Source organism: Sardina pilchardus, chromosome 6, assembly GCF_963854185.1.
Source record: "Sardina pilchardus chromosome 6, fSarPil1.1, whole genome shotgun sequence".
NCBI lineage: Eukaryota > Metazoa > Chordata > Actinopteri > Clupeiformes > Clupeidae > Sardina > Sardina pilchardus.
This window is the reverse complement of record NC_084999.1, coordinates 34,276,631-34,288,962: the sequence shown is the minus strand read 5'-3', so window position 1 is coordinate 34,288,962 and position 12,332 is coordinate 34,276,631. Positions and strand designations below refer to the sequence as shown.

Sequence of the window (12,332 nt, the reverse complement as noted above, 5' to 3'; positions counted from 1 at the left end):
ACCCCTACTATCCCTGGTGTCTCCAGTTGTGTGTGATATTCTGTATCAGCCTCTACTCTTCCCTGTCCTACATCAAATGAGCCTGCATTGTTGCTTATCGAGTCACACTCAAAGTGTGCTGAGAATCTCATGACAAAGACCAGATGAACACTGGGACACATGGGAACTTGTGTCGTTATGTGGCTTGTTTGTAATTTCTCAACTTTTATCATTGTCAGGAAGCTAACCCATTTACTTAGTGTCAGGACTGTAGTGTATTGTTACCAGTATTGCAAAGCATATTCAGATATTCAAATATGCAATGGAATGATGGAATGATAACACATGCTGGTGACATTGTTTTGAATAGCCGCATGACGGCTCTTTCTCCCACGAAACTGTGTAAAATGCTACCAAGACTGGTCGGACAGGTTTGACCAGAAAAGAGGGGTGGGAGGAGGACTTCTGCAGTGAGGAAATGAACTAGTTAAGAGCCACAGATGAGAAAGAAAACATAAGAATGCGTGAAGAAACATGGATTTGTTTTTGCCTACATTAGCTACATATTTGGAATATTTTTTGGTTATCCTTAAACTATGACATTCTTATATCGGCTTGTATGGAATATGCTGTGGAACACTTTTGTTTGCTATCCTTACACAGGACACTAACAACCTTGCGCTGCCTTCTTCAAATCAAGACATTTCAACAAGTGAGTGCATACAGTTCCTACAGCATGCTTGTTTTCACCATATACTGGACAGTGACAATTTGAAGCTAAAAGGTCTCATCACCCAGTACAATTTATCATGCAATTCTGGGAATATGTAAGAATTTCTGTGCTAATATTCTACCTGTTGATTAACTACAAGAATGTTGACAAGCATCACAGTGCTGACTCATGGTGTGTGTGTGTGTGTGTGTGTGTGTGTGTGTGTGTGTGTGTGTGTGTGTGTGTGTTTATATCCATGGCAAATGAAAACAGAAGAAGAGAATGTCTGTAAACCCTGTACAAAGTTTGTGAAAACAAAATATTATGTTGTTTGCAGTTAAGCTTGTTCAAAAAGTAAAATAATAGTCTATTCTCAAATCCAATATATATTTACCAAAATACACATTCATTTACAAACTAATTAGGATGAGTAGAGCATGTAATCTCTGACAGAGCTATGAGTTCTGCATTGTGACAGGAAATACTGCGACAGGATTTAGGTTATCTGGAGCTGAAGCAACAAAAAACAGAAAGCAGTTCAAAGGCAGAGGACGTTTTGCATTTGAAATATCCAACTCAAAGATTGGACGTCAAATTTAAAAGAACCTGAGGCAGAAGAATCATGCTGCCAAGACCAACACTAACTACTTTAGTATCGAAGTATTGGGCCAACATTTCTACAAACTTTCTGAGAAATGGACTTACTCCAGTTATTGGACATTTTTTTAAAAAACAAAGCTAGTTTATTATTGTTGTAGTCAATGACAAAGGACATAATGTTTGTAATACTTGAAGCAGAATATCCCTCATGGTGAAAAAGTTATCATGCTCTAATGAATGGAATCAGTTCCAATATAAACAAGTGTCCTATGATGATGATAATACGTTTTTGTATGATACATTGTTTTGCAGAATGTCAAGATAAAACACCTGAAGGTTCTATTTACAAACTCCATCCACTCCAACGGTTCTTCAATACTCCTGTCCATTTGTTGATTCCATAATGAGTGAAGATCCCAATCATCACAGGAAAGAGGGGAGCAGAGGTTCCAAAGCCAAAACCACACACTCAAAGCCACAGCAGGAGCAGAAGGGCAAGAGCAGCCAGCCGCAAAACCGTAAGCCAGAGAGGAGACATCACAGAGACAGAGAACCCCAAAGGAGCCGTAGCACTGACTCTCAACATCTGGGCAGAAGCAGGGGAAGACACCGGGAGAGAGAGAGGGAGAATGGACACGTGAGGAGAGAGCGTGGGAGAAGTGAGGAGGCACGCAGGCGAGACAGTAACCATGGTGATCAGCATAGGTCACCAGCGTCCCCTACTGATGACTTAGGAGACACAGAGTGTCCTATTTGTTTCTGTAGCTATGACAATGTGTTCAAAACACCCAAGCTTCTCCCCTGTGGCCATACTTTCTGCCTAGAGTGTCTCGCTCGAATCAATGTGAACTCTCCAGAGCTCAAGGAGCTCTCTTGCCCTGTGTGCCGTGAAGTCACACAACTACCACATGGTCGTGATCTTCCACAGCTGGTTAACAACCAGGATGTGTTCCAGAAGCTTCCACCTGAGATGCAGAGAGCACTGTCAGTGCGCTTCAAACGTAATAAGGGCAAACTGGAGCTGAAAAGCAAATTACCACACCAGGATCCAACCACCAAGACACTGAAGAAGCCAGAGACAGTGAGTAACAGTCGCTCTCTGGCCTTGGTGGAGTCAGGCGTCACAAGTCCAGTGACCAGCGTGGATGTGGGCCGGCCCCCTAACAGAATGCATAGTCACATGCGTCGTGTCTTCCGTTCCAACCAATGCTACTACGCAGCAGTGGGAGTGATCATTGCTGTCACTGTGGCACTAATGCTAGTGGGCGTGCTAGTCTTTGTGATCATCCCTCGCGTGACCCATACTGGAGGGGTCCGGCCCCCTCCTGGAAACAATACAAATCCCCTCCCTGGGCAACCAGCTCCAGGCGGACCCCCTTGACAATCTGTGGTATCTGTGAAAAACTACAGTAATTAAAGGACAACATTGTATGTTGAACATTTTCCAGAATAACGCAATCAAACAAATCAATTAATCTCAATCTGAATGTCGTAGAAATGCATGTGAGAGGTTATAAATTTGTATTTCTTATAAGTTCCGTATAATGCCACAGAGATATTTTTAAGAGAGGTCTACATTTAACTAATGATGAGCTAGCATAATTAAGCGTACTTTTTGGTGAAGTGCACTACTACTGCATGATGCTATTTGCCATCACCTTTACAATCAAACAGTAATCAGTAATCCTTTATGATTTCTTGAGATTTTGTGTTATCAGTGTGGGAATTATTCTCTCATACACTTAAGTAAAAAGTGTTTTGTATATAGTACTTCTTGATGCCCAATGAATTCAGCAACATGAAGATGAACATGAGGGCCATTTCCAGAAGATGTGAAAAAAAAAACACTTTCAGTAAAGATTCTTACAAATCTCTGGAGAATGTCTATGGTGAATGTCTGTGTATCATTTCACAATCACACTTTCCTCTGTCAGTTCATCAATGTTCAATGCTGAAAAAACAGGGTTACTGTACATTGTGCAATACCAGCCGCTCTGGGCGCAAATCTGCAATGTCAGGGACTCCATTCTCTGTATTGTCAGTAAAGTAAAAATAACTTACAGTATGTTGTTGTTTTCACACCATGGAAGATAGGATAGATCAACGATTTTTAACAGATCATGATAGAACTCTACCAAATCACTATTTACTGTCACTGACGTGCAGTTTACTGTAGGCTACTTCTCTTGTGAGTGACAGCAAAACGGGCTACTTATTTCTTTCATGATGTTTAAAAAAATATCTACATGTAGCTTCTAATTTCCTGCATGTCCCAGCTCTCCTGACACAAGTGCAGGGTAACACTAGAAATGTCCATGGGGTGCACCTAAAAATATGCATAGCAAAATCAATTTGCATACTGAACATAATTTTAACTTTGTGTAAGCTATGACAGTTTCATTTACAGTAGGTGTTCTTTGATGTGGATCAGCACCACCATTTCCTGGGTCCATTCTTGGCCCATTGCCTAACTCTGAACTGCAAAACATGATCTAACCAAGTGGTATTATCTTATATTAAGATCAAAAATCCATTTGATATGGTTTTTAGTATGAAAAGACTTATCTAGCACTCTCTCAAACGATAATTTTGACAATTTAAGAAGACTTTTAGACTTTTAAGAAGACTTATTTTAAGTCTTCCAACTAGGCTTTTTAAAATGTTTTAATCTTGATGTAAGATTAAAACACTTGGTTAATTTTATAAGCAGTTTTTGCAGTGCTAACAAAGCGAACAACCTAACAAAAAACAACGGTGAAAATCCTCTTTGGCAGAGGTTCTGTAACAAATCTGAGACACTTGGTGGAGATATGCACCATGCTGAGTGTCATTCTAGTTTTAACTTTATTTTCCCATGAGGTTCATTGAAAAAGGCACGATACAGTATCTCCAAATGAGTATACTGTGCAATCGATCTATCTACCTAGGCCTATCCAATATGTTTTGTTCGGTACGTTGAGAAAAGTCAATATAGGGTTTTACATTGTAGTAGTTTGTCCAGAACTTTCTCTGTAAATAATCATCAGATAGGCTACTGTTGTAAAACATGAAGGGAAATGGCATTTCACTTTTGTTTGTGTGTGTGTCTGGGGGAGGGTGGGGGATTTGGCTATTTGGTTATGTCTGACAGTAAACTGTGTATTTCCATAATTTACCTGAGATGAGATCGTTTGGCCTTGCCATTTTGATGAAAGAAAATGTTGTAAATCTGACAATTAAAGAATTATGTTTTTGTATATAGCCTAAATATTTTTAAGTGGGCCTATGCATTTGTAGTTAGCTTTTATAACATCATATATTTATTTTGATGGTATGCAGATAACACAGATTCTCTATCATGCTGTGTTTTCATGCAACATCTTTCATTTTGAGTCATAAAGTAATTCATATTGCAATCACTGAACACAAACGTGAAACGTGTTCGAGAGGCTGACTCAGCAAAAACAGGAAGTTCATGCACCCACCTCTCACCTTCTTTGCAGGTTGGGGAAAGCCCAGATCATGACAAATGGGTAATCGTGGTTATCTTTTCAGTTACTTTTCTTCAAAAGGAAATCCCCTTTTCTCAAAAAACACTGTAGAAACCTGTCTGTATTACATTGCCCTTTTTGATTTCAGACATGACAATCCAAATAAGTGTGAAAGTGCAGAATTAGATGAGTTCACTTATGTAACATTCACTTTCTAATTTTAACCGCCACAGCGCTAGTGGCGGTCATGTAGGTGTCAAGGTTTCTTTCTTTTTTTTTCTTTTTTTTTCAAAAACCCAGAAACGATTTCCAGGACTCCAGGCCACATGCAATTTGATGGCACTGAAGAAGCTTGTATGTTGGCCTTAATTCCAGATGAAGACACCATGTGATTTAAAATCCAATCCAATCCAATTGAGTTAGCTACAGTATACAGTAGAGCGGCTAAAACATTCAGCATACAATGTCACAAAGAAGCCAAGGCAAAAAGCAGTAACCTACAGAGGCAGAGCACTCGTAACCAGATAGTGAAATTAGAATGGTCTACCTGGAGTCAGACCGGGGAGAACAATCTGTGGCAGGAAAGTCCAAATATAGCCTTCCGGGACCTTCTGGAACACAAACATAACCCCCCCCCCCCCCCCCCCCCCCCACGCACACATACACATACACATACACATACACATACACATATAATGTCCCCATCACTGTAATTTGGTTATTGATTAAGCTCTTTTATTTCATTTTATTTTTTACATTTAATTCAGAATTTGAGTCTGGTACTGCACTAGTACTGGGACATAATTGTGGGAGGTTTTTCATACAGGGGAAACATGCTTCTGCATACAATTGGATAGACCTAACCAATCAGAGCAACTAAATGTGAATCCTGTAGCGAGAACAGACAAAACATCCTTCTTCTCTGAGATGTCTCTAGGATGGAGGAATGAAGGAGAAATCATAGACTATATACAGTCTATGGGAGAAATGGATATGAGAGATGAGATGTCCTTCTCACTCACACACTCACTTTTAGTAGACGTCAATCACTGATGATGCGGCGCATCACCTCTTAAGGATGATATACACGGGGCAACTTTTAGGCCAATGTTGCCGGCAACGGGCAACCAGGTGAGACACAGAGCAACAGACAACTGGCAACAACCAATCAGATAAGAGTAATCTGTCGCCAAGGAGACAGACACTGCATGGACACTGAGACATTTGCAACAGTCACTCTTGTCTTGGCTTCAGTATTTATTTCACTCAAGTAATATAAGTTAAAAATGTATTAGCAGATGTTTTTAGCTAAAAAAAACACATGTAATATTTTAGCCAGAGACAGTTTTTTGACTGTTTTTAGTAATAATAGTAGTAGTAGTTGTAGTATAGTAGTAGTAGTAGTAGTAATCAGTAGCGTATTCTAGTCAGCTGTAGTGGGTATACTGTGATCAACCCCGAATGCTAATACAGTATGTATCCTTGCCCAATTTTAAGTGGGTATATACTGAGATGGTGATGCTTTTTAAGTGGGTATACTACGTAGTCCTGCGTATCACTTTCAATTTTCAAACTTTCACATTTTCAACTAGACTACAGTCCCCTCCAAAAGTAGCCTATTGGAACACATGCTAAAGTTGACTATATAAAATCATCTTTTGGAAATGTATCTTATTGGCCTCAAAAAAAATAAATAATAATAATAATAATAATGTATCGTAAATGAATAGATGTTTTCCTTCAAATACAGGGGTCATAAGTATTGGAACGCCTATGTTATGTGTTAAAATTCCCAGAGGCTAGCATATTTTTATTTGTTTTATTTTTTAAATTGCCAGTTATTAAATGTCAAGGACATGTCTATGCACCCTGATAAAGTCCCCTTGGCCTTTTATTTGGAGTTAAAATAACCCCACATCAGCACATACCCTTCACCGAGATTGGTATGGTTTTATTTCAGTTAGCCTATTAGCTGGCTTGAATTGCATTGAGCTCTATGAGAATGAAAGAACTTGGTTGAAACCGAAAGTTGACGGAGGGAACGCTTTATCTTGGTAGCTTGGACCAATGATCGCACAATTCCGACTGACATGCTGCTGCATATAGGAATCATCAAGATTAAAACAACAAACATAAATTTGATTGATTCTAGCATACAGATATGAAATACTCACTTGAAAACAAACTTCTCCACAATATTCACATTTTTTTGAGACCCACCTGCATATTTAATATGGGGGTGATTTTAATAATTTCAGATTAATCCTATTTTCCCACAATATTTACCACTAATATATTCTTCTGTCCCATAAAGACACACTCAAGCCTTGGCTGCTGTTTTTCTATTGATTTTGGAAGCAATTTGATAGGCTTCCTACACAGTGTGATGACTAGATGATCTATGACTATTCACCATCTAAGGAAGGTGTGCAGCAGTTAATCCTGTCTAGTTAAAACAATAACTTTGACTTTAAAGCTTTTGTATTATGTAAAAATATTTTTTGAATAGTGAAATTTCTATATAGAGCAAAATCTGTCCTTGCATTCTGTTAGTTCACTGTCTACAGCTGTCATCATCAACCTCATCATTGTCATAATCACAACACGTCGCATGATATTTGATCAGATAATTCAAAAGCATCAGAAATAAAATATATCTTTTTTTTTATTTCAACATCAGAAACTTGTACATGAATATATATAAATATAAAAATAAACATTCACTTTAAAAATGATGGTCCTATTATATTATATTGCACTTAGGTTTATTACTATTCTGAGTTTAATTTCCATACTCCTAATTTTTATTTCTTTTCCATAAAACATGTGTTTTTGTATCTATCCATGCACATCAAAATAATGAGGGGGCTTCACTAGCATTTTAACACAAAGTGTTGGTGGAAAATAGTTCAAGAAAACAGATAATTTACTTCTTAATTTGATGCAGCAAGAAAAGGCCCCAGTATGTCTTTTCAGCATCCTCCATTAAAGATGATTTTGTAGTTACATTCAGTTTCACTTTGTCACCTTTGTTGAATTCATGCACACCGGTTATGGTCACACAGCTGTCACCCTTACCAGGTGCCTTCACAGCTTTACTGATTCCTCTCTGTTGTGTAAAATTTGTCCGCTCTACAAACAGATTGACTGTACCCTCTTCACCCGTGAAGGTGACTTGACCATAGAACAGATACAGGCCCCTCAACAGGATTGTCACCGAGTTATCCTGAAGCTTCAGTGTGGTGTTCATTGAGTTAGTCTTCCATGTCTTCTCACCACCTTCAAAGACAATAAAGAGAAATGATTAGCTGTAAAAATGGTTGTGGGGTGTTAAATGTACTGTATGCGTCGACTTCAGTCTTCAAGTCCACATTGAATGAATATATAAAACAGCACATTTCTGTGTGAAAAAAATCCTTCTCTGAAGAGTCAGCTCGGCTCATGAGGTGATCTTATGCTATTTCGTCCAAAATTACTTTGAGGCAGTTATTATCTGTACGATGTCTTTAAGATACCAAAACTATAATCAGTATTACTTACTGTCACTCAAAACAACTAGCTGAACTATTGTGACAATCATTTTACAGCATGCTGCCTGAATCACTTTGGAAGAAGGGTTTTAGGAACCTTGCAACTTTCATTTCATTTAAAGGTCAAAAATAAGAACTAATGCCTTAATGAATATTTATAAATAATAAATAATCAGAATGCGTACTGAAAGGAAAACACCTTTACAGGATTTCCCCAAAGCCCCCAGGACTTCCTTATACAACCATATAGAACCATCTCTCTAATATAATTTCCAAAAATCTTTAAAACTGTAAAGCAGAACATTTGGAGATCTGTTTTAGGCAAAGATTCTAAGTAGAACCTTTACTACAAATATTTGTGTACTTGTCATCATATTTTGTGTGTTGCAAGGCAACTGATGGTCTTGACACAGGATTAGTTGTAGTTTTACTGACAAACTCTAATCAGCAAGCATTACAGGTCAACATGGGTGAAGTCTACATTCCAACCACACTCATGTGCACTAGGCATTTCTTATAACTCAGACTACTGACAATTACAGTATATGACAGTGGGGAGCACATGTATTTGATACCACGCTAAAGTTGCCTAAAAACATAAAATCATCATTTGACAATTGATCTTAATGCCTTAATTAAAAAAAATGAGTACAAATCAAAATGTTAAGAACACCAATTTTCTTTGTGATTGAAGAATGTATCGTAAGTAGATACATGTTCTTCCTTAAATGCTAGGTGGCATAAGTATTTGATTGGAGGATTTTTTATATGTTTTTATTTTTAAAGGCCAGCTATTTCATGGATCCAGGACATTATGCATCCTGATAAAGTTCCCTTGGCCTTTGGAATTAGAATAGCCCCACATCATCACATACCCTTCACCATAGCTAGAGATTGGCATGGTGTTTTTTAAAGTTCGCCTATTAGCCTGTTTGATGCTCATTGAGCTCAATGCAAATCAAACAGGCTAATAGGCTAACTGGAAAAACACCATTCCAATCTCTAGCTATGGTGAAGGGTATGTGATGATGTGGGGCTATTGTATGATGATTTTATATTCCTCTTTTTAGGCAACTTTAGCATGGTATCAAATACATGTGCTCCCCACTGTATTACGCCAACATGAAACTGAATAGTGAAGTGAAAAAACACCACATACCCATGATCATATGGATGTAAGTGTTATGTGTCATGTGTGCTGAAGGCAGAGGGGTATCTGAAAGAAAACAGATTTTTGTTTTACTTTCTGTTTCAACATTCTCTACATCAGCACATTTTGGTGTGATATACTTGCACTTTTGAAAAGACTACTACAGGAAAAAAAAAACCTGTCTGTCTAGACTCCACACAGTGAGCTAAAAGAATTGAGTATGACCCTGACCTATTAAACATTAATCAATGATGGTTCTGGCTTGATATATGCAGACATTTTTGACACCAAAACAAAAATTAACTCGGCAAATCTGTCATTATTCATTATTTACAGGCAATGAAAAATCAAAACAAACATAGCCTACCAGATGGTGGCACGCCGGAGAACATATCGGCAAACTACGAGAAACAAATTAGACAGTCAGAAGTGCCACATTGTATTCATTTCCTCATGTACTAGAGAGCAATGCCCATGGCATCTTGCTGGACAGCAATAAATAGCCTGCATTTTTAAATGTGATGCATATCAACTGTTCTTAAACACTGACATTTCATGTTGTTCTTAAATATGAAAGATATTCAGAATTCTAAGTGGATTTGGATGCATAACAACACCAACAGTCAAGTGGAGAACATGAAATCAAATTAGTTAATGTCATGGAATGATATAAGTATTTATATCCACTGTTTAGGTTTGTGATTAAATGATTTAATACAGTGAGTTTAATATTACTTACTGGAGGACTGGTGGGAACATGTCTGGTCTGACTCATGTTAATAATGAAACCTGCCAGGATCACCATGGTAACAGTAAGGATTCCACACCAAATGACAAGAGCCTGAAATCTCCAGGGGCTTTGATTAGCCATCTAATGAAAAAACAAATGCACAACATATTGTAGTAGCTGTAAAGGTGTTTGGTCAAGCATCCGATGAATGCCCACCCTTTAAGCTTGCCCAAAATGTCTGGTGTATCTATCTGGTGACTATTTACTTCAATAAAAACACAAAATAAATAAAATTCTACCTAGCAAAATATCAGGTATCGGAGAGTGAGAGCAAATAGGCCAACTTGTTGAATACATTAGTCTTTTGAAGAGGCCTACATTATACCATTGTGAAATGGCAAAAATACATCCCAAATCCCCTCTATCAGCTTAAATTTGCTTTTACGGGTGACTAAATGTACTATTTTATCATAAAGAATACAATGTATTATTTATTACAAATAAAAAAAATAATTACAATCAGGAATATGCTGTATTGCCACAGGCACCTACCTTGTTGTGTATTGTAGTGTAACGTGTGAAAGACAGCTCTGGCTTCTCTTTAGAGAGACGTGAGAGTATCATATAGGGTTTTCCCCCATTCATGTACGAAAGTCGTTCATTAGGACTGGACTTTTCTGCCTCTCTCTTGCTCTCTTGCTCTCTCTCTCTCTCTCTCTCTCTCTCTCTGTGAATGTGTGTGTGTGTGTGTGTGTGTCTTAGTGGTCACTGGAAAGGAAAGTACAGGTAAAAGTGAAGTATGTGACTATGAATTTCGAAAACACCTGTGACCTAATACCTGTGACCTGAAGTGACCATATGTGTGATCATACTATTAGTCCCTTTAACATTTTGTCTGTTTGGTCTAATGTAAGTACAATGGAATGTCAGATAACAGAGACAGAAATCACAATGATGTCATTATGCTAAGAGAGAGAAAGAGAAAGAGAGGGGTAAGGTGCTCTCCCAAAGTGCAGACACTCTTTCAAAACTTCCCCTTTCAAGCATCTACTTTAAAAAAAAAAACAGAAGTGTGCCTCCTTGTGATGTAACATGAATCACTGTGCCACTAAAGTAAACAACAATTTCACAATGTGAAGTTTCATTTCAGGTGAGGCTAGGCTATGTAGGCTATGTAGGTTGGATTTTTCTGAAATTGACAACTGTACAGGTTAACATCTTTAACCAGATACTGTAGGCCTACCTATAAAAGTGACATTTTGTCATGGTGTATACTTTTGTTACGATGTTAGATCATGGCCATGTATTTGTGTGTAGTCAAATTCTCATGGCAGGTGCCTCTGACAATGAGGGAGTAATTAGTAAAACATGGCATGGGTTTCCCTTATATTTCAGAAGAATGTTCAAGATTTTGTGAAAGAAAAGGTTATGATGGTGAGTACCCATCATGGATTCATGTTGTCCAACTCCAGTTCTACTATACAGATAGTCTATGCATAAAGTATTAGTAACAGTACTAAAACATAGACATAGCCTCAATAAACATGGAATACATGGTAGAAGAAACTAGCAAGAACAACACATAGAATGTAGGCCTATTTCAGCATGGTTGATTGGACTAGTCATTGTAAGGCATGGCGGTCTGCAGTGGTGTGGTGGCAGGTTATATTAGCTAGCCTAAAATGTCAGTGGAACTAACCCAAGGGTGGCGTGGGGTGAATGGAATTAACAACCCCAGTTTCTCTAACCACAACTAGAATAGCAACAAGTTCATCGTACAGCTTTAGTTTCTTGCATCCTGCAACAGTGTAGCACAAGCCTGATACTATTTTTAGTTTGCATACTCACAAACTGACATCCCGAATTCAGAAGAAGTCCCCTTACACCCAATTTATTCAAATTGATGGCCTCTTGTGGCTTAGACTTGCTTAAATCTAGAGCATGTGTTCATTTTCTGCTTGGTGTTTCCTTTTGTCCATTCAATTTAGAGAGCCAGAAGGCCAGGCCTTCATTACAAATTGAGCATTTCGAAGCAAATTTGACTGTCATCATGAACACACATAAAAGTGAAAATAGCATTAAAATGTTCAGCTCAACAGGCATATCATTTAGGGGATGAGAGGTGCTCTTCAGCTCAACAGGCATATCATTTAAATTTTAG

At 38.0% G+C, this 12,332-nt stretch overlaps 2 protein-coding genes across 2 annotated transcripts; one reads left to right on the top strand and one right to left on the bottom strand.

Annotated features, from left to right (window-relative positions):
* The first annotated feature begins 441 nt into the window (after nucleotides 1-441).
* On the top strand, nucleotides 442-4,492 carry rnf183 (ring finger protein 183). Its single transcript, XM_062539640.1, has 2 exons — nucleotides 442-691; nucleotides 1,604-4,492. The coding sequence occupies exon 2, from the start codon at nucleotides 1,695-1,697 to the stop codon at nucleotides 2,670-2,672; it is 978 nt and encodes a 325-aa protein (XP_062395624.1). The 5' UTR covers nucleotides 442-691; nucleotides 1,604-1,694; the 3' UTR covers nucleotides 2,673-4,492.
* Nucleotides 4,493-7,522: 3,030 nt separating this feature from the next.
* LOC134082210 (uncharacterized) lies at nucleotides 7,523-10,843 on the bottom strand. Its single transcript, XM_062537862.1, has 5 exons — nucleotides 10,724-10,843; nucleotides 10,181-10,312; nucleotides 9,809-9,842; nucleotides 9,451-9,507; nucleotides 7,523-8,040 (listed from the first exon to the last, which is right to left on the bottom strand). Exons 1-5 carry the CDS (start codon nucleotides 10,814-10,816, stop codon nucleotides 7,688-7,690), a joined length of 669 nt encoding a protein of 222 aa, XP_062393846.1. The 5' UTR covers nucleotides 10,817-10,843; the 3' UTR covers nucleotides 7,523-7,687.
* Between the last annotated feature and the right edge of the window lie 1,489 nt (nucleotides 10,844-12,332).